This window comes from Lissotriton helveticus, chromosome 10 (assembly GCF_964261635.1).
Source record: "Lissotriton helveticus chromosome 10, aLisHel1.1, whole genome shotgun sequence".
In the NCBI taxonomy this organism is placed as follows: domain Eukaryota; kingdom Metazoa; phylum Chordata; class Amphibia; order Caudata; family Salamandridae; genus Lissotriton; species Lissotriton helveticus.
The window spans coordinates 1,044,916,048-1,044,939,245 of NC_136071.1; the positions used below are offsets into that span (position 1 = coordinate 1,044,916,048).

At 42.9% G+C, this 23,198-nt stretch overlaps 1 protein-coding gene across 1 annotated transcript in view; it reads left to right on the plus strand.

Moving 5' to 3' along the window:
* Positions 1-23,198, plus strand: part of PLXDC2 (plexin domain containing 2) — a 1,000,652-nt gene that overhangs the window by 470,113 nt on the left and 507,341 nt on the right. The window contains exon 4 of the mRNA XM_078663746.1: positions 20,813-20,935. Coding sequence (XP_078519872.1) covers positions 20,813-20,935 — 123 coding nt within the window. The remainder of the gene's footprint in view (positions 1-20,812; positions 20,936-23,198) is intronic.

A 23,198-nucleotide genomic window follows, 5' to 3' on the forward strand; every position in this document is an offset into this window, starting at 1 on the left:
ACAAGTACAAGTCAAACCAGGCATGGATAACCATCAGAGACTGATGCAATGAGAACTTTTCTGGATTAAATATTTAAGGACCTTGGTACCAACAGGCCTTAATGATAAATATGATTTAGCTTGCTACCTTTAAGTTGTCATCACAGAACACTAGCCCCATTTATTTATTGTGATCTGAATGTACATACCGAGACAATGGAAAACCCACCTGAAACCATGAACACTGGGTATAAAATGCTTAAATAGCAATGATGCGATGTATTTGATCACAGATAAAATGTTATCATGGGGTATATTGAATTCAAGACTAAAGATCAATATGTTCTATTATAGTTTGCATTAACTGCTCTCAGTATGTTAAACAAGCAGATATTACCTTTATCAATTATTACAATACCTTAAGAAATGTATTTTGCATACAGGTGGATAGAATAGCAGCCATGCATATGTGCGCTCAATAGAACGATTGTATAAATTGCCAGCACCAGGATTCTTAATATTGAATAACAGTGCAAGACATATTCACATCATCTAGTGAGATTCCACATACACACATATTATCAGGACAACACAACCGCGTACATAGACGCCTATTAGATGTGAACATTAAAATAACCTCCTTTAACTTATTTTAGACATTGAGTAATGCGATAGGTAATACGATAGAATGTTATCCATTCGCAAGTCCATTAGAAAATGACGACATCTGTTCATTAAATACTTAGACCCGCGAGGCCACTAACTATTTAAATTAAATCACAGCTAACTGTAGCATGAATTCATATATTCATCCAAGTAGAGAAGATTCACTACACACAGTCACCATCTTAAGATGGCGAGCTAAGTGACCATCAGAGTGAACGTTCCATAGAGCTAGTCCGCCGTTTATTTTCATTACCGTGCAAAAACGTGGAGAACGCTAAGATTATATGGAGTTCACTACCAAAGTCCAAACGAACGACCGTTTACAGGGCAGCGGATTTTTCGGGACGGCTCAGATTCTTAACCAAACAGGTACAGCCCGTTACAGACATAACCTCAACAGATCGAGGAAAGTTTAACTTAAACGCTTAAATAACACAGCGTTTTTTTTCTTCTATTTTAGACGAAGAGTAGCCACGACGATAAGGTAGGGTGTTTAATTCTCAGAATAGTGCTGCTTTGCACTTTCCAAAGCATCGTAAATCTTATCGAATATATGCTTGTTGTTACATCCCAAAAAGCAAAGACAAGCAGGTATGTTTTTTACTTACATAGGCATCTTCGCTTTATCTTTTGAAGCAAAAAAAATAGTTACACATTCCAAATTTCTTTATTTTGTTTACATAGAACTACAATCACTCAGGTGATCAAATTAGAACTTCAACATTGAGCAACAATCATTCTCAGGTACGCCATTTATTAAATATTAAAACACCCCCATGACCCATCAATCATCAGTCACTCACATTGAGAATTTCTTTATTCCTTTCAGATCTGCCCCTGATGAAGGCGCCGTCCAGGCGCCGAAATGCATTGGGCCAATTGTTAAATGTTTGAAAAAAGAAATGTTATATTAATGATGTCAATACAACAGTGATTTATTGGTATATAAGTATGAAAAATGTTATGAATAATGTGAATAACATAAACCAAGAACGTTGAAAAATATGACTGAAAAATTTTCAATAAATGTGAAAAGAAATGTAAAACAAAGTCCAAGAGTGGCGATAAACTTTTAGTTATTAAGGTGCGGAGCACCAAGTGAACAGTGCATGATTAGGTGAGCCACAATTCACCATAACCATTGATTAAAGTTCTCAGGAGTGACTATCCTGATTAATCATAGCACCATTGGATAAAAATATAGGATTTGGATATATCTGGAGTGCTCCTCACGACCCCAATTATTTATAGTGGATAGCTTTGTAGGCATGGATGAGTAGCTTATATTGGCAGTGTTTCTGGACGATTATCCAGTGTAGTGTAGGTGGGGAGTTATGTTTGCACTGCAGAGGATGTTTAGGATGAGTCTGGCAGCAGCGTTTTGGGTGATCTGCAGTATTTGGGTGAGTTGGTTGTAGATGCAGGCATAGAGTGGGTTGCCATAGTCCAGTCTGCTGCTTGTGAGGTCCTGGGGGACCGTGCTTCTTGTGTTGGTTGGGAACCACTTGAAGATCTTGCAGAGCATTCTTAGAATAAGGAAGCAGGAAGAGGTTACAGCATTTACCTGTTTGGTCATTGGGTGTTTGTTATCCAGGATGATTCTTAGTATTCTGAAGTTTATGGCATGGTGTGTGAGGGTGGGTCCCAATTTACCAATCAGAACTTCCATTTTGTCAGTGTTGAGTTTTAGGAAGTTCTCTTTCATCCAGTTTGCAAAGTTGGTTATGCAGGTAGAATGATGTTGATCCTAGTGGAGTTGTTATGATCTGAGAGGGAGAGGATGAGCTGTGTGTCATCAGCACAGGCGACAATGCTGATTCTGTGAGCTCTTATGACACAGGTGAGAGGTGCCATGTGCATGTTAAAAAGGGTTTGGCTGAGGGAAGGTTCTTGAGGGACCCCATAGGCAAGTTTCTATTTGGTTCAGAGGTGTATGGTGGGAATTCTGCGCTTCTAGCCCACAACATCATCCTCCCTTAGCCCATGACTGCTCTGCCTCACTACCCTGATAGGCAAGTGCTAAAAGGGGTACTGGATTCCCAGTCTGAGGGCCAACAGTACTGAGGCACAGGACACCATTAGCGAAGACCTCAGTTGACATAGTTGAGGCCCACTAATTTCAGACTTGGATCTTCTGACATAGATTTTTCACACTTCACAAGACAATCATAAAGTTGACATAGAATATGTAAGACATGTCATCATTAGGGTGGTCTTTCCTCCAATGTTTTGCCCTTTACCTCCCATTTGTGCTGGGCTTAGGACTCTGAGCACTTTACTACTGCCAACCAGTGCTAAAGTATATGTGTGTCTCATATAAACATGATGACATTGGTGTATACCTAATTGCCATATTTTGTGTACTGGTAAGTACATTGAAAAGTGGTATGCCATATACCCAGGACCTGTACTTCAAATGCTACTAGTGGGTTTGAAGCACTCATTGTGCCACCCACAGAAGTAGCCTTTAAAACCTGTCTCAGTCCTCCCACTGTTGTGCCTGTGTGTGTAATTTACTGCCCCCTCGACTTGCCATTTAAAACTGCTTGCCAAGCCTTAAACCCCCTTTTTATTGCTTACAAGTCACAGCGAAGGCATGCCCTAAGTAACCCTTAGGTCAGGGTGCTATGTAAGTAAAAGGTAGGATATGTACCTGAATGGTTTACATGTCCTGGTAGTGACAAACAGCCAATTTCCTTTTTCACTGCTGTGAGTCCTACCCCTCCCATAGGCCAGCACTGGGTATTCCTTAATATACTTTTTAGCTGTAATTCCTGATCAGAGGGGAGTAGGTGTTTTACGTTTGTCATGTTTGGAATGGTAATGATAAATCCTCTTTACTGGTGAAGGTGTAATTAACATTACTATTTTAGAAATGCCACTTTTAGAAAGTGGATATTTCTATGTATGTACTGCTCTTTGTGACTGACAGCCTGTCTCCAATGCATGTCTGGGCTGGATACAATTACCCTTTGTGCATTCCCTCTACAGAGCCCCAAACATAGGAAGGGCTTGGTGGGACAGGATACTCATCTGCATTCATCTGCATTCTGATAGCCTTCCTTGGCAGAAAGGGGGCTAGATGGCATATACTTACATTTGAATAGGCTGTGCCCTGTCCTCACACAAAGCACTGATTTACCTGCCAGGGTTAGCCTGGCAGAAAGGGATCCTTGTGCACTTCAGAGAGTTCCTTTGAGGTCACCCCCTACTTTTGGGTATAACTACTGGGTCCCTGACCCCCTAAATTTGAACATGTCTAGGTCTTGAACTGAACCTCTGTCAGAAGGGTCATGCTGCTTAAAGGACTCAACTGGATTGGTTTTCTGGAAGGACAGCTTTTCTGCTTGCTGCCGTGCTACCTGCTGCTCCAAGCAGTTGCTGGAAGGAGAGCTGGACTTTACCTTTCCTCCAAGTGATCTGCAAGGGCTTGCTGACTTAACTCCTGTTTTCTGAAGTCTACGGCACACAAAAGTATTCACACAATTCTGCTGTGGCTTCTGGACTCTGCTTCTGTGAGTCCTACTCTTGCCTGAGGTCCCCCGTCCAAGTTGGACGTAAGAAGGATGTTCTGCAACTGCTTTCATCACCTAGAGCTCCTGAGGCTCTGGAATCAAGCTTTTGGGACTGTGCGGCTAGCTCGAAGTATCAGCACGAGCCACCACAGCATTGTGTCTTCAGACAGCAAGCATCGCTGTCCGTAAACACGAGGCCCAGTCTGCCATCCGCGATGCTCAGCTGACTCTTCCCACCTTCAGAATCAACGCTAGCGATTCCTTGATTGCTCCCGGTGACAGTCTACCCAGCAACCGGGGTATTTCGATCAGCTTGAAAAGGTAAAGCTTCAGCTGGACCTGTTTGAAATGGTATCCGAATCACACTCCATCACGGTAATCCTGAACTTTGAATTTACCCAGTTCTAGTGCTACCTAAAGGAACCTTTTATTGCTATTGACTTCTAAGCACTCTTTTTTTGATGTATTCTTTGAAAATTCAAACTCTGGTTCTACTTATTTTATTTCTGTCATTTTAGTCTTGTTTTATTTATAAAAATATACATTTATATTTGTAACCATGTGTGGAACATTTTTGTTGTGTAGTCATTGTGTTTCTGTGTGTGTGTGTTGCACAAATACTTTACACATTGCCTTTGTAGATAAGTCTGACTGCTCTTGAAAGACAAGAGCGGGGTGCCGCTCGAGGCTGCATTGCGGATTTTTGTACTCTCCCTGCCCTGTGGGACTTTGCCAGCAACACCGGGACTTCACTGGATTTGGGGGCACTCGCCGGAACCAGCTGCGGGACTGCGAGGACCAGGTAGAACAGCGCCAAAGACACCGGCCGCACCTGGGTTCACTTCCCGCCCCGCCCCCTCAGCACTAGATAACGCCTCGCGGCCCCCGCTTCGCGGGAGCCACTCGAGGCTGCATTGCGGATTTTTGTACTCTCCCTGCCCTGTCGGACTTTGCCAGCAACACCGGGACTTCACTGGATTTGGGGGCACTCGCCGGAACCAGCTGCGGGACTGCGAGGACCAGGTAGCACAGCTCCAAAGACACCGGCTGCACCTGGGTCCTCTTCCCGCTCCGCCCCCTCAGCACTCCCTATTTAGGCTGCTCAGTGCATGCGCACGCGGGACGCAAGACCGGACCGGGCCACCGCTCTAACATTGGCTTTTTTTCCTTCATATTTTATATGTTTACTGTATTTCTATTTTGCTTCGTAACCATTTATTAAATGGCTTTAGAGATGTCTCCTAAAGGTAGTAGAAGCAAGGTGTCGAAGGGGGGAACCAAATTCACAGGTACACTAGATGATTTTATCATCAGGACCAATTTGGTAATAGATTTGGGTATTAATCTAATGGAACAAAAGGTTTCATTAGACCTTGCAATGGCTAGAAGAATGTCCCAAGATCCCATAATGGACAAGAGATCGTCTCTGGGTCATATAGCAACGGCTAAAACCCCAGAACGTTTTGAAGGTCCTGTTTTAACATCAATACACCAAACTATGCTTCCTAACCCACTATCATTAATTCCCATACACGTTCCACTACAACTGCCCTGTGAAAATCCACCCCTTGAAGTTATATCCCCAGCAAATTCAGATGGGATTACTAATAATGTAACAATTCTTGTCTCAGAGTCTAAGACCCTTGAGAATGAAATATGCACAAGTACAATGCAATTGCGCGGTAGCAAGTAGGGGGCCATACCTAAACGCAAATGCCCCAATCCCTCTACCTACGCTAGAAAAAGACAAAAAGTGGCCGTGTCACAGGCCAATGCCATACTAGCTATAGAGAGGGATGGCCCGGGCGAAGCGTTATTAACAACGACAATGGAACAGAGGGAGGACCAAAACATTGTAAATCTTGAAGCAATCGAAGGGGCTGAAGAAACTTTACTTCCAAATAACTTAGGAAGCAGAGTAGGGACAGTTGAGGAGGGAAAAGGGATGACAGTTGAGGAGGGAAAAGGGACGTTAGTGAAGGAAATAGGGGACCTTCTTAAATCACTCCTAATGCCATTGGAAGTAAGATTGACACGAATGGAAAACCAGCTGTTGGAGGTTGAAAAAAGTATTATAACATTAGCAAGCCTGAGCATAGCTGACTCAGCAATTAGTACAACCACACGCGTAGTTACAGTGCCTGTAGTACCTCCAACAGATAACAACACACCACATCCAATACAGCAGGGAACCAGTGCCATACTAATAAACACTAGTGCTAATAAAACAAGTGTACCAACTACAATCACTGCAGGTGTAGTCACCGCAAATACTACAAATAGTGCTCCAATAGCGAAAGATACCCAAGTACAGGGCGTTAACGCTACAAAAGTTAACCAACAGATGCAGAACAGGAACCTCCAGAGGAGGAAAATAGGGGGAGGTTATATAGACCTGCCACCAGATGCTAGCCCTTATGTATCTGTTTTGACTGGGGTCCCGGAACTGACTAACCAAGTTGATGAGAGTTTTTGGTCACTGAAAAACAAAGTCCTACACTGGCTAAATGTGCAGAGGCCCCTACCACACCACATAAAAAGCAAAATATTAATGGTTCGTAGGGTTCGTAGGGTTCCATGGATAGGGCCAACAAGAAAGACCATACCAGGTGATTGCGTGGTGGTTACATTTGAAGATCCACGTACCGTGCATTATTTGTGTTCCTGGAACCCACACGCACTTGATGGAAGCAATGTGATCCAAATTAGACCGCTGTCCTACTTCTACCCACCTAAAACGCACTTCGAGGGTGGTGAAGGGTGGACTGTGGTGAATCATAATGCTTCGGGCAGATTGCGTGGTGGAAATCTGGGAAACCCAAGCCAGTGGATGGGATTGCCAACTTTCAACACATTTAGCTGCTTAGAAGCGGTTGACTGACTGAATCACTTGTTGGAATGTCCATCTCACACTAATGTTGGAGCATATGGGCTGAATCCCTTTACTAAGGTAAGACAAAGAGAAATTAATATAAGGAAGTAAATTTAGTAGTCCCTAAGGGTATGAGAAACAAAAAGGACCACAGCCCATATATTAACATTAGAGAACCAGACGTAGTTAATCCACTAATAGGCAATGAGGTAGTGGTAGTGGTGGGAGAATGTGATCAGGGAGAGAGCCAACAAGGCGTTTTGTTATCAGAACATAGGAACATAAATAATGCCATTATCCAGGGTGATAAAAGTTGGGCATGTGAAAACACGGTACCATTGGCAGAGGAACCGTCAATAGAGATGCTACCAAATACGGAAATTGCACTTGGAGAATCATCTGATGTATCAAATATAAAGGATGAGCCACTGAAACTGGTTTCATGGAACATAGCTGGTGTGTCCAAGAATTTGAGGGTCCCGGAATGGGCAGAGTTCATTGATTCCAGTGATTTCTGTTTGCTACAGGAATCTTGGGCGGTAGCCACACCACACAGGTTAGGTTCAAGTCCTTTGGAATAGGTGCTATTCCATCCAAAAGGGGAAGGCCCTCTGGTGGTTTAATAACCTGGGTGAAGGTAACCTTGAGGATACAGATAGATGCAGTAGACACAAATTCACCCGACATATTAGCTTTAAAAATCACCACATGTGAAGGGAAAAGATTTTACTTAATAAATGTCTACAAAAGACCGGCCCCTGCATAAAGAAAATCTCCCACAGTAGCTAAACTAGACTCCCTTTTGGGTAGAATAGTTGGAAAAGAGGAACATGTCATCATAGCTGGTGATTTAAATTATAACTATGAACCAGTTCCAGGGCTCAGTGATATTTTTGAAGAAGAGGATCAAGTCAATAATATTCCAACATTTGAGAACATCAAACCTGTCAAATGCACAGTCTTGGCAGTTCAAATAATGAAATTGTCTGCGGAGCATGGCCTCAGGGCCTGTAATGGGCGACTCGCGTCAGATAGTTTGAAAAAAACAACATTCACTAGAAATAATTGTAAGAGCAATTTAGATTTCGTAATTATCTCTGTCTATTTGGCAGAGTATGATAGATTTCGAGGTAAAGGAGAGGTTAGAAAGTGACCACTTCCCCCTGAGTCTATTGATAGAAGCTTCCTTGTTCCAGGGTGTTGCGCATGCGCCATTAATTGATGTAAACAGTGGAATGAGTGATGAAATCCACATCAGCAATAACAGACGAGCACTCAAACGGCCATTTATATCGGACCATGGTGAGATTCTCGCCGAAATCTATGTTTGTTTTATGGCACTTCACAATTTTTTTTTTTTAGATCTAAGAATGTTCGTCACAAGAATGCCAAAGAAAAACCAACAAAAATTACAGAACCTGTCTCATAGCAAACCATAGTATGACAGACTTTGTAGGGAATCTAAGGGGGCGCTTCTGCTTGCTATTAAATCTAAATCAGCGGAAGATGTAAAAATAGCAAGGAAAAACTATAAGCAGGTACAACATGCCTCAAGGAAAGCTTGGGAGGAAGAAAGCTGGGCAGATATGTTGACAGCTGTCAAATCAAAGGACAGTGTAGGGTTCTGGAGGTTAGTCGCCAATGGTAACCACATAGGAAGAGTGGTAAAGGATGTTTATCTTGACGAGCTAACGTGGGTTAACCACTTCACGAACCTTTACAAAAAGTATGACACCATGCCAAGAGTCCCCGGCGACGATGCCCAGTGCCACAAACATCCTATAGACTGCTTGGTATCCACATTAGGAGAAACTGAGGCAGCAATAAATTCAGTAAAAAACGTTAAAGCGCCAGGGCTAGATAAGATACCAGGGGATTTGTACAAGCATGACCTAAAGGTATGGGTACCATACATAAATTACCTGTGTAATAAGCTATCCCATAGTCTAGATTTCCCTGAAAGTTGGAGGGGAGCAGAAATTGTTTTAATTTTTAAAAAAGGGGATCGGTTGGATCCTTTTATTTATCGGCCAATCAGCCTGATGACCATTCTCCAGAAAATCTACTCAAGACACATTTTAGCTCGTGTCAATGACTGGTTGGAAGAGAATGCAATCATAACAAAATATCAGGCCGGTTTCCGATGTAAAGTGAGCACAATCGACCAAGTATTCAGATTTTGCTGCCTATACTGGAAATATGTGCATATCAAAAAGGGCCATTTATACGTTGCTTTAGTCGATTTGAGAGCAGCGTTCGATTTAGTGCCACGTGACCATCTATGGAGAACATTGAGTGAAGCAGGGTTCCCAAGCAGTCTGTTAGTACAGATAAAAGAGCTGCATGCAGGGAACTTTGCTAAAGTGGGATGGGGCCCAAACGGGAATTGACTCAAAAACCTATTGAGCGTGGCGTCCGTCAAGGCTGCGTATTGGCCCCCACACTTTTCTCCCTTTTTGTGAATGACATCCCTGCACATCTAGAGGGATGCACAAACGATTCACCGAAATTGAACGGTGAAAAGGTAACATCATTACTATTCGCAGATGATACCATTTTGATCTCACAAACTAAGAAAGGTCTCCAGGCACTACTCAATTCCTTTAGTGACTACTGCAGTAAGAAAGGATTGGAAATCAATGGGAAAAAAACAAAATGTATGGCCCTTAATCCACCAAAACCAGACAAAGGCTGTTTAACTCTGAATGGTGAGAAACTGGAAACGGTCCCAAATCTTTCATATCTAGGGGTTACGCTAGATTCTAATTTCTCCTGGCGGCCCCAAATTGAAAAAAGTAAGTTGGTATTTACACAGAATGTAAAGCCTATTCTTAGGAAACAAAGCCTGAGTACTAGCAAGGCTGTGTCTCCAGTGGTTGAGTTATTTAAATTTAAGGTCCAACCAGCAGTACTATATGGCGCAGAAATTTGGGGGCCCATGTCGAAGGACTCCTTCCTCGTCATGGACAACAACTTTATGAGAAGTTTGGTAAGGGTTCCAAGAGGCACTCCTTTAGTGCCACTTCCGCTGGATCTAAAGGTCAAAAGAACAGACCACTATACAATAATTAGGCTACTAGTGTTATGGGTTAGACTTTGGCGGGTACCCGAACTGTATGATTACAGAGAAGGTTTAAAAGAGATAATGGGGTTGAATAATTCGAATACCATTCCCTGGTAAAAACACGTTAAAACCTGGTTTATCAAAATAGGCCTAAACCATATTTGGGTAGGATCCAGAATGTTTACCGCCGAACCCAAAACTGGTTGTAAAAAGGGCTTTTTGGAGTTTTGTGTCTAACCTAGTAACAAATGTACTAATGCTGGAACTCTAGTGACCAATTTTCTGAGTTTCAAGGATGAGCCTCTCTTCGAGGCTTTCCTTGAAGAAATTGAGCCCCCGCTTGCCAAAACCCTCTTTTTAAAACTAAGATACGGGAATCTTTTGACCAAAACAACTTTGGCACGCTGGACTAGGGGGTCTAATGGTGCAGCTTCAGTGGCAGATGAAACTTGTATTATGTGTGAAGGCAAACAGAAAGAAGACGACCTTCATATCCTTTTCCTCTGCTCAGCCTACGCATTGGCCAGAAGAAAATGGATTAACCCCTATGTTTACTAATAGGAGTAAGATCCTGTAACCAGGCCTTAAGAATAATCAAAAAAGACACAACACAAACAACAGTATTCAGTGTTAGCCGATTTCTGCACTCAATTTATTTCCTGCGGAGAAAAAAAGGCCTAAAGCTGTAATGCAAAAGAATTAAGTTTATATGATTAAATGTGCTCTAGAAATGCCATAAGGGCCGTTGGTATTTTGGTATTGTATTGTGCTCAGAGAAAATTTTATTGGGGAAATTTACTTTTCATTTTTTTACATTTTTCTCTTTTAACTCATATATGTTTTATCTATATCAAATATATTCAAAAATGTGACTTAATGTATATCATAATGAACTCTTTTATGGCATCTTTTAAGCCGAAATAAAGAATTTGAATGAATGACTGCTCTTTGTCAAGCTATCAGAGTGTGAGCACAGGTTATTTTATTTTGTGTCTTGCTTACCCTGACTAGAGTGGTGGTTCCTGACTGGCCTGGGTGCATAACTCAGCGAACCATGAATTCCATTTCTAACATTTTTGATCAGCGGTGAGGACAGGACTTGTGTTTATGCAATGCCCTCTAAGTACTCATTGTTCACTACAACTCTACACTGAGATCAAATTGAGCCTTTTTTTAATTCTCCCTGATCTGACATATTTAGATTTTTCTTTTTCCCAAGTCCCATTTTTCTCTTCAACATCTGTGATCCTACCTGGAAATATGGAATTCAAGCTGGCCATCCTGGAAATATATACAGTAGCTCAGCTCAAGGGTTTCTGCCAGGAAAAAGGGCTGTTCTACAAGGAAGGGCTAAGAAGGTAGAGCTTCAGAAAGCCTTGAAAGTATGGGTAGCCACCCACCCAGAAGGAGAAGTGAATGATGAGGGATCTATGTCTGCAGAAGGATCAGAGCTGGACTTGTCAGAGGGTCTTGATATGCAGCCTGGGTGGGGGGGGGAGATTTTTTTTGAAGACTGGCAGTCCACTTTAGAGCAGGGGGCAGTGTGTCTTTCAAGAGCCCGGCCCCAGATGAGCTAGAGGATAGGAGGGAGGAGAGAAAACTAAAGTTAGATCTTTCTAAGCTTGAGAAAGAGCAGGTTTTAGAGGAATGGAGCCTGGTCATGGAGGAAATGAAGATGGCCCATTAGCTTAAAGAGCTGAATATCGGAGCTCTCCAAGTGGGGACCAGCAGCAAAACTGCAGTTTCTTCACGAGTCCAGTTTCTATATTCCAAAAGATATTATGCCCAGTTATATTCTGGGGGATGACATATATAAATAGCCATGACACTTTTTTATTGTATACCATTACTAATCAATGTGCTTGAACTGTACGTACACTGAAACGTAATGTATATATGGCCAAATTGTTAACGGTCCCCATATACTTGTGTGTAAAAAGTGTCAGAAACTACTAACCCTGGGCAAAGCACTACGCTACGCTCGCGTAGTTTGCGAAAGTTGCGCAACTTTGCACCACGCAAACTGAACGTAGCACAGTGTAAACATGTGTAGTGTAGTGCAGCGGTCATTGTTTGTTTGCTCGTGGTCCTCAACAACAAGTTGGCGACCACGAGCAAGCAACATGACATCCCCGCGAGACTTTTTCCTTGTTCGCGATCAGCAACATCAAGTTGCTGATCACGAGCATGGAAAATAAAACTCCCAGCGAGATTCTCAACGTGGGGAGGTCAGGTTTCTCATTTTTTTTTTTTTGCAGAGTTTTATATAGCGCGAACTAGACCCGAACCGAATCAGGTATCAGAGCGCTTTACATAGCACCAGTTACGTTACATGAGGACACACTTTCATTTTAGGCACGGGGAGATTAAGTAATTTGCCCAGACTCACAGGACGTTTTTGGCGTCGTTACCGAGACTCGAACCCAGATCCCCAGGTCCTAGGTCGAGTGCCTTAGCCGTTAGGCCAACCCCTCTCCCCAACCCTGCTCGCGATGAGAAACTACCAGTCCACGTTGAGAAATCTGCCGCTCGAGTAAAAATCTACTCGAGCGGTAGAAAACTACAGCTCGCACTGTTCAAGATGCCGTTTTCAATGATTGTACAGTGCCAGAAGCTTGTTTGCACTGTGCAATCATTGAAAAGGGCATCTTGCACAGTGCGAACAGGCTACTACGCAGTTCGCGTAGTGCTACGCGTAGTGCGAAGTGCACTTCGTGTAGCTACGCGTAGCGCTACTTCGCGAACTACGTCCACCCCTAGAAACTACTGCATATGTCAGAAACAAGGAAGCAGTAGACATTGAGTTGCCATACATGATTCGATAGATGGATTTATGCCTAAGCTAGGTTATAAAGATATTTCTATATGTACCTAGATTAATTCTATGATAAAATATATATTTTTTTTTTGGTCCTCATTTACCACCATGGTTTCAAGTGTAGGCACTAATGGAAGCATGACACACCGTCACAGTATAAAAACTGGCTGGGATTATCTTACGTGGGGTACTGACTTCCCTCAGCAGTGACGCGTTCCTCTAGAGGCCAACACCAAAGAAACCTGAAGAGAAAAATGTAAAGCAAGGTGACCATTACTGCCATTAAACACCGGGATTCCAACTGGAAAAAGGCATTGCTGGAAGATTAAACCACATCTGCGTAATCATTGGACCAGGGGGGAACCCCCCCCGCCCGGCCAACTCAGTGAACCCAGTTCAACAAATACCAGAAGGCTCTCTTATCTTGGTTCCCAGCCCTGGCCAGATCAAGCCTAGACACCTGCGAGACTGAGGCATACCAATCATTAAGGGAAGGTGATGCAGGGTCTTTCCATTTTTTTAAAGTTTTCCCTTCTGACAAGTAAGATGGAATAGAAAAGCAAACTTTTGGCCGGGCTCCGGACCCCATCCATGACCCCAAAGATTACCAGGGAGAGGTCTACCACCACTTGAAAGCCCAACGAAGCGGTAAGTGCGTTACTTATAGCGTCCCAAAATGGAGCCAAGCAGGGGCATTCAAAAAACATGTGAGCATCAGAGGCAGCTACCAAGCCACACCTGGCACAAGCCACTGGGTTTCCTTGAGAGAATTTTGACAGTCTTTGTGGGGAATAATATGCTCTATGAAGAGTAAAAAGATGGTGCCTACGTAACGATGCAGGCTTTACAATGTCCCACAAAACCTTACACGATGTAAGCCACAGATCTTGCACAATGCGACCGACAAGTAAGGCACCCCACAAAAACGCTGGTAGCTGAAAATCACCATCCACTTCTTCCTGAATCAGATTGCACCATAGGGAGATCTCCTTTTTGGTCGGAGGTTTGTCTAATAGTAGGGATACCAACTGACTGTTACCGCCAAGTGGAAATCTGCTCCCACGGGAGGGCCGGAGATGTAAGAATGGGCCCAGCTGGCAATCTGCATGTATTTGAACCTCGAAAGATTTGGACCAATTTTATTCATAAACACTCCCATTAGAGCAAGCACCCTTCCATAAACAGATCACCCCAAACCTCCAACCCTGCTTCCCTTAAAGGAACAACTAAACTACCTCCCAGTCACCCAGGGCTCTCAGGAATACCCCAAAGAGGTGACCTACTAGAAAAGTACCCCAACCTTATTGACGTCCTCAATTTAGCCCAAGTTTTTGCCATCCCCTGCAAGACCTTCAGTTTGATCTTCTTAATGAACTTGGGGTCTCCAAATTTAAACAGGAAGCCTGACTGACCTACTCCTTCCCCTTTAAGCAAAGCTGAAAACAAGCTCCCAATGCCAAAATCTGTAGGCATCTTTAACAGCATTAGGCCATGGGAAAATTGGAACGCCCATGCATAAGTTTGCAGATCCGGAGCTGCTAAGCCACCTTTCTCCCTGTGTCGCCTAAGTTTCTTCCATGCAATCCTTGGGATATGTTTATCCCAAATAAAAGAAGTAATTTCCCCCTGTAATTTTGCTAATAAAGAGGGATCAAAATAAAGAGGAATGGTATTAAATAACAAGAAAACTTTAGGTAAGATGGTCATTTTGATCAAATTGACTCTCCCTAATAAAGATAGTGGAAGTTGTGCCCATGATCGCATGAGTTTGCGACAATACTTTGCAACAGCAGCAAAATTAGTTATGGCAATTTGATTAATGTGTTTAACAATATTGAGACCTAGGTAGGGCAAACTAGAACCGAGCTGTCTACTAGTATCACAGTCATCATCATTCCATATCATCTCAGTTTTTGAGGCGTTAACCTCATACCCTGAGATTTCACCAAATTCCAGAGCCGCCTTGATTACTGCGGGAAATGCAGTGCGTATCTCTGATGAGAAAAAAAGAACATCGTCCGCGTACAGGGCCACTTTCCGCTCCCATCCCCTATAGATAAAGGATTTGATGTTTATATCTTCCCTCAACTGCTGAGCGAAGGGTTCTATATATAGATAGAATAGGAGAGGGGACAGTGGGCAGCCCTGCCGTGTCCGCCTTGTGATGGTAAAGGGGTCCGATAATTCTCCATTGACCAGAACACGAGCTGTAGGGCTCTGGTACAGAAGGCTGACAACCCGGCGGAAACCCTCACCGATGTTAAATTTGGCCAAGGCCCCCGACAGGTATAACCAATTTACCCTGTCGAAGGCCTTGGTGGCATCAAGCGTGAAAACCGCCAGGGGGAGGGCTTCAGCTGTTGCCATGTCGATAGCGCCTATCAGATCATATGTCAGCTCATATAGCTGATGGTCCTTAACAACCCCCTTCTGATCACAATGTAAAATATCAGGTGCCACTAAAGCCAGCCTCTTTGCAAGAACCGTAGCAAAGATTTTATAATCTACGTTTAGTATTGAAATTGGCCTATAAGACCCACAACACAAGGCTGGCTTCCCTGGTTTCAAGATCAGGGTGATTGATGCGCTATCCCAAGATGTAGGGGGTCGAAGACCATCCTGTAAGATTTGATTAAATAAAATAGCAAGAAGGGATACTATTTCTTGTTCCAGGGCCCTGTAAATTTCAGCTGGAAGCCCATCGGGTCCTGCAGCCTTCCCCTTCTTACTACTTTGGATAGCTACCCTAACCTCTTCTTCCGTAATAGTGCTGTCAAAGAATGTTCGCTGTTCCGCAGAGAGTACCGGGAGAGAGATTCCTCTCAACCAACTCTCAATGAGCTCTGGATCGAACTTTTTATCCTCATGATGGATGGTCTGAACAAATTTTCTAAAAACTCTTCTGTTATCATCATCTGAGGAGTATGTAACATTGCTAGCGGTAATAGTCTCAATATTGTTACGGACCTGGTCTGTTTTGGACTTCCAGGCTAATAACTTCCCCGCACCTTCACCATACTGAAAATGGGCTATTTTACTAGCCTCCCATTTCTGCAAGATTCTCTGATTTAAAACCGAGCCCAAATGACCCTTCAGAGAAAGTAATTTATTATATAGCGGCGTTAAAACAGAGTCGGAGGAGGCAGCATTCAGATCTATATCAGCTTGAGTTTTAGCTATATCAATTTCAATGGAAGCAACTTCCTCTTTATACTGTTTCCTTCGATAAGAAACCTTGTTGGTAATAAGACCCCTCAAAAAATCCTTGAAGGAGTCCCAGACAACTCCAGATGCCGCCGATTCAATATTAATATTCATGAAGTTTTGGGCTTCAGTTTTAAGAAACAAAATATCATCTGACTGTGAGAGTAAAGAACGGTCAAATGACCAACTTCTAGGGGAAGCTTTAGGGAACCCCACAAGTTCCATAAACACCGCTGAGTGGTCGGATAGATGTGAAGGAAGGTAATAGATACTCATAACGGAATCCACCATTTTCTGACTAATTAATACAAAGTCTATTCTCGACTGATGGTGGTACTTATAATTACGAAAAGAGATTCCCTGTTGCTGTCCTGACCTAGCTCTCCAGATGTCTACATACCCATATTGCTTCATGCAGTTAAGCAAGAAGGCCCTGGTCTTAGAAAGGGATAGAGGTCGACTATTAGGAGTTTTATCCAGAAAAGGATCCAATAATATGTTGAAGTCCCCCGCCAAGATGGTTGGTTCCGGGAAGGACAATAGATGCGAAAAAATAGATTCTAAAACTGAAGGCTCATCTTGGTTGGGCCCGTAATAGCCCACGATCGTTATTTGCCTACCAGCAATAATTACCGTGGTAATGACCCATCTGCCACCTGGGTCAACCAACTGAGAGACTAACCTTGCTTTTAATGGTCTCTTAAAGATAAGTCACCTCTATTATTCATAGCTTGTGATGTGGATACCGAAAAGTCAATCCACCTATTCTTCTTAACTAAAGAGAGCCATTCAGTCTGAGTCAAATGAGTCTCCTGGAGTATAATGACCTGCGCATCTGAATCAAGTAGGTACTGCATAATTTTATCTGCTATTGGTGTGGAACGGAGGCCATTAACATTCCAGGAGATACATTTTAAACTACTCATATAAACTTGCCCATCCTCCAACATTCCACTCATTTAGAAAAAAGTTGCCAATAACCTGCCATAGCTGTAAGAATAATTCATTGGACATTACTTCCTTAGTACCAAAACTAACAAAGCTCAATTGGAAAATGAGGACATTTTTAACATTTTTCCCTAAACCCCCCCTCTTGCCCCAGTGCCCCAAACTGCAAAACCCCCCCACCCTCCACTCGGAAAACCCTTGCTCTATCTATCCGGAATAAGTCCAGTAGATAGCGCCCCTCACCGAGCTCCCACCAGGCCGCTATGTCACAAAGAATAGATTATAACAAATTGTGACATATATAAGGAGGGAAAGCTGGGACCACCCCTTATCGTTTTATCATTACTGCAAATCACTCCATCCTACTTATTCCATTATACCTCCTAGTGAGATAGTTATATAGAGGTTTTTTTTCACTTCTTTTGTTTTAATTTTGTTTTCCTGCCCTTTCTTATTTTTTTCTTTTTTTTGTATAATCCATATTTCTCCTTTGTATTTTTTGTTTTTTCCAAGCTACCATTTATCTTATGTTGCTCTCCATGTTAAGTCCCACATGTTTAAAAAAGTAACTGCAGGGATGTTACTAGCCTGTATTAATCTAGTCAGAAGGCCCCTTATCATTCCCCAGAACCAGCAGTAACTCATCTGCTGCCTGCACTGATCTGATATTCAACATCTTATTATTGTGCATTATTTTCAATGCGGCAGGAAACATGAGTTGTGCGGTTGCACCTAATTTTCTAAATGCGTCTAACCGCCTCCCAAACTCCCACTGTTTTTCTAAAGTGACCCTAGAAAGGTCAGACCTAATTTGAAAACTGAACCCTTTCCCAGCCAAAGATTTCTGTTTTAAGGCCAAATTAAGGATGTGTTCCTTAAGTGAATATGTGTGGAAGTTTATGAGAATCTTGCAGGGTTTAGACCTTCGAGGGTTTCTTCTAAAGGGATCCCTGTGAATGCGCTGGATGTCAGTAGCCAGTTCTTCAGTTGATTGATCTAAGCATAATGACTCCTTCAAAAGTAAGGTTACAAATTGTTTAATACCACACCCCTCAGGAATATTAAGGATACGAATGTTACTACGTATGGCGTTGTTTTCCAACGTTTACACCTTCTCCGACAAGGCCAGATCCTCTCTTTTCAGCTTAGTAATGTCCTCTTTAGCCTGATCTAGATGAATCGATAGTACAGCTACTCTCTCCTCCAATTTCCCTGTTCTTGCGGTGAGACCGTCGATCTTATTATCCAGGGATTCGCAATATTTTCTGATCTCCATCTGGTTAGCCGAAGACTCGTCAAAACCCTTCTTGATATCCAAAGATAGAGAAGCAAACATTAATTGTAAAGAGGGGGCAGTAATGCCAGTATTAATGCCCTCTGTAACAGAGCTGGAAGGAGTGACAGTACCGCCTTGTTGAGGCCCCTCTCGGTCGCCTTGTTGAGAGCCCCCTTGCTCGCCCCGTAGTTCTTCTACCCCCGCATCTGTACCTTTGTCATCTATAGAAGCTACAATAGAAACGGAGATATCACCATCGACCCTACTAAGTAACTCCTCCGTCATCAGAGGTGACGGCGGATCTGACATTAACTGGGACATTTCAGGTGCAAGGCCCAAGTGTATTGTACTAGTTTCAGCAGAGTCCGCTTCACCAAGACAAGGTATTTCCAAAAGACTGCGCCAAAGGTAGGCTAGGTGGTGGCAGCGATGGTAACTCTAAACCGGCTGGTGTAGAGGCAGAGTTTAAGGGGTCAGACATAACCCGATCCTCTGAAAGGTCCAGTACTTGCGGAACTGCTTTAAAGTAAGACCCCAAATTCAACACTGATTTAAGATTTTTTGCGGCTTTAGAGCTCCTTGCCCATTACGCTTTTACCTCCGTGCATAAGTATGAGGAGGGCTTCTTCTTTACTGGACAAGCAACGGGGCTCACAACGCAACCCGAAGACTCAGCCTTGGAAAGCAGAGCGACCGTAGGGGCTGTACAAACGTTTCTAGTACCTCTGTCTTCTTTCTTTTTGTGCCCCCGTCTATTTTTCTGCTGAGATAGTTGAGGTGACACCGTTAACGCCAAAGGAAACACAGACACACTACCCTTACCGCACTCCTCTGAAGATACCACCTCTGTCCCCGCCACCGTCACAGCAGAAGCCGGCAGCGCCTCCTCACACGCCGCCTCACACGCCTGAGGTCTAGCAGAGCTGCTGCAGGGGACGTGCAGGACACTTCGGATCCTTCTGCCCCTCCTAAGCTCCAGGGCGGCCAAGGCCCAGAGCCGCAGACCCAACGGGGCTGTAGGCAAAGTGGGGAATACCGACTCCGCTTTTTGAAGACGATTTGGCAGAGGTGCTCCTACGGGAGCACAGTAGAACGGTGCATACATGAAGAGGGAAAACAGACTTCTTCAAGCTAGGGGTAAAGAACGCGATGTAAATAGTCAAGTGAAAAAGCGGCTCCGCACTTCTCCAGAAGCTAATCATCGATTTTTCACATTTCAAGGACCCTCACGCATTCACCCTCAAATGTCATATCCGTAACATTTTGAAAAATTAGGACAAGGCAGCCTCTAGCAGGAGCTCGATCTCGGAGCACCGCGGCAGCTCAGCAGGTTGCCGCCATGTTTTCCGATAAAATATTTTTGGTACAAATTTCTTGAGTCTGATGGAATTGCGTTCACTGATGTGACAAATTTGAAATCCTGAAAAACGTTAAATGACTCCTCAAGGATCATTTATGCTGTGTTATTGAATATACCCAGTTCCTTGGGGAATATTGGGTTGCCCTATTGTTGTGTTGGTGATATATAAATAGTTGGCAGCCTATGAAGTGACTTTGAAAGTACACAAGGTCCCAGAGAGGTTCTAGGGAGCTAGTCTTTGGAGGTACTCCCATGGTGGGTAGGGATAAACTCCTGCCACTAGAAGTAGGGAACCAGACCAACTACACTCTGATGAAGACCATTTGCACTGGGACTTGCCTGCTCGCTTGAAGGATCAGCGCGAACCACCGCATCATTGTGTCCTTGCTCAGCAGGCATCGCTGCATGCTTGTGAGGCCTCATCCACATTGGGCGCTTGCTTACTCTTTGCGCCCACAGGATCATCACTAGCAATGCTCGACTTGCTCCCGACGACCGTTTCCCTCTAAATGGGGTACTTCACTCAGCTTGAGAAGGTAAAACTTCAGTGGGACCTGTTTGGAACTGTATCTGAACCATGATCCATTGCCGTCAGCCTGAAATGAGGATTTACCCCGGTCTAGCATGACCTAAAGTAACCTTTTAGCGCTACTGACTTTGAAGCACTGTTTTGATTTATTCGGTTCTATTTATTGGATGCTTATCATTTTGGTCTTGTTTTATTTATATGAATATCATCTATATTGTTAACCCTGTGTGGAATATTCTTGTGGTGAATTTATTATGTTACTGCATATGTGTTGCCCACATACTTTACACATTGCCTTTGTTGGTAAGCCTGCTCTGTGCCAAGCTACCAAAGGGTGAGCACAGGTTATCTTATTGTGTACCTGGCTTATGCTGACTAGAGTGCTGGTTCCTACGTGGCCTGGGTGCACACCTCAGCTAACCAGGAATTTCATTTCTAACAGAATGGAAAAAATATATGATATGTGTGTTGTGTTTATCCTCTGCTAACAGAAAAGGAATAACAGTGGCACTGCTGTACTGTATTTATGTGATGTGTTTACGCTTCTCTGCTGCATCATTCTTGTTTGTTTCGTACCTCAGGGTTCATATACACCGGAGAAGTTGTACATCGAATGTTAACAGCAACGCAGTACATTGCTCCTTTGATGGCAAATTTTGATCCCAGTGTGTCCAGAAATTCTACAGTCAGATACTTTGACAATGGTACGTAATGACTGCTAGTGTTTTTTTCTATTCATTTATCAATAATTTAGAGATCTTAAATATTATCTACTGTGCAGAATATATTTAAAGCTGCATGCAGTCTTAGCAATTACAGCTACTGTACACAGATCTGGCAATACTTTTGTATTTTTTTTTTTTCAGATTGGCAACAGTTGTTATAAAAATACACCCTACAATGAAATTTGCAAGTTAATATACGGTTTTCACTGATGTTTGAACTGACAATCAAACACAAAACATCGTAACTGCAAATATTATTTAACCATAGCCGTTCAATAGAAAATGGGTGCTATGTAGGTCGATCACCGCAGCAAAATTGCTCAGTCAGCATCCAGTTGTAGAAATACTAATAGTCCCAGTACAGCCCAAGCTCCAGAAGCTGTGCAAGAGGGGGCTTCCGTTCCACTTCCCTTCTCCCCATAATATTCTTTAAAACATATCTTCTTTTTTTGTTTCTGAAACATGGTAATTATAAAAGAGTGAATATGCGCTCCTTTGTAATTTGTGTTCTACACTGTACTTATGTAAATTTTAATGTACTGCATTGCTTTTAAAAACATACATGTATGACTACGAGGAAGCAGGCTTAATAGGTTCAGGAACTGCTTCATATTTACATTGCTGCGTGGAGTCGATTAGTTTGTTTTCCATCAGAAGTTTCAGAAAATGACAATAGCGTATGTACATAATTTAAATACCAGCATGTATCTGGCTGTGCTACAGACCATGCTCAATAATCTTTCCACTTTCTTTTGAATCAACAATGAGTGCAAATGGCCAATGTGTATATATATGTATCACATATTCCTATAGAAAAAGCCTGAGGTTCAAATGGAATGCCAGAAAGAAATAGTATGTTACTAAGCTAGAATGGAAAAAAGGCATGAACAAATTAAAAGAAAACAAAGGCAAATCTTCTCCAAGGCATATCTTCTTGTATTACATCATCTAAATTTTAGAGAAATAAAACACATTTCTTAAATTAAAATGTATGGATGTTTCATTGAGGTATGCTGCATCCAATATTATTCTCAGAATCCAATTATCAACTGGCAGATTTATAAAGTTACTAAGAACAAAGTGATGGAGGAAATTCTTGAATGTATCTCATCCACAGGTGATCGCCTAAGCCACATTCCAATCCAAGGTCTTTGCCAAGTGTATCACTCTTGACCGAAACCATCCATATGCACATCATCATAAGGCCTGCTTCCGTTGGAACTGCTCAGCCCGGAATACCATACTAAGGGCCAGATGTAGGTAATTCTAATTTACCGATTCTTAAATACCGAATTTTACCGATTCGGTATTTATGAATCGGTAAATTAGAAGTAGTGAGATGTAGGTAAATTTCTTTTTACATTTACTGAATCGGTAAGAATCGGTATTTACCAATTCGGTAAATACCGAATCGGTATTGCCCATTGATTCCTATGGGCCTTGAAGCCCATAGGAATCAATGGGCAATACCGATTCGGTATTTACCGAATCGGTAAATACCGAATCCAGCAAGGGTGCAGGGGGTGTCACTTTGACACCCTCTAGCATCCCAAATACAGGCATGTGTGCCATGTGGCACACAGACATGCCCTAAGGGCATGTCTATGTGTCACATGGCACAGGTGTGCATGCACAGATGTGCATGCACACCTGAATTCGGTATTTTACCACCCAATAGGATTGGGTGGTAAAATACCGACTCTTAAGGGCCTGTGGCACTCTCAGGATGTCACCTACATGTGGAATTACCGAATCGGTAAAATTACCGAATCAGTATTTTACAGAATCGGTAAATTTACCGATTCGGTAAATTTACCGATTCTGTAAAATGGTGGCCCCTACATGCCGAATCCTAAATACCGGTCGGTAACGGCCAAATTCGGCTGTTACCGACCGGTATTTCGTCTCCTACATCTGGCCCCAAGTCCCCTATGGATGGGACCACAAGAAAACTAAAGACCTATCTCAACACATGTGGGTCTCCTCTGTGAGTTATTGGTTTATTCCTGAGGCCTGACAAGCACTGGCGCGCTGTCGCTGATTTGCTTATGTCTGACCTCTATTTAAGCGACAGAGTGTATGATAAATGATGAATTAGACTGCTGTCAGAGCAAAGTGGCTTAGAGGAATACATGCAATTCTTTCATCACTTTTTTGTTGTTGTAGATGTTGTAAATATGACAGGTATGCTCAGAAATGAGTCAAGGTATTCTCACTGTTGAGGTCTAAGTAGGTCCAGTCT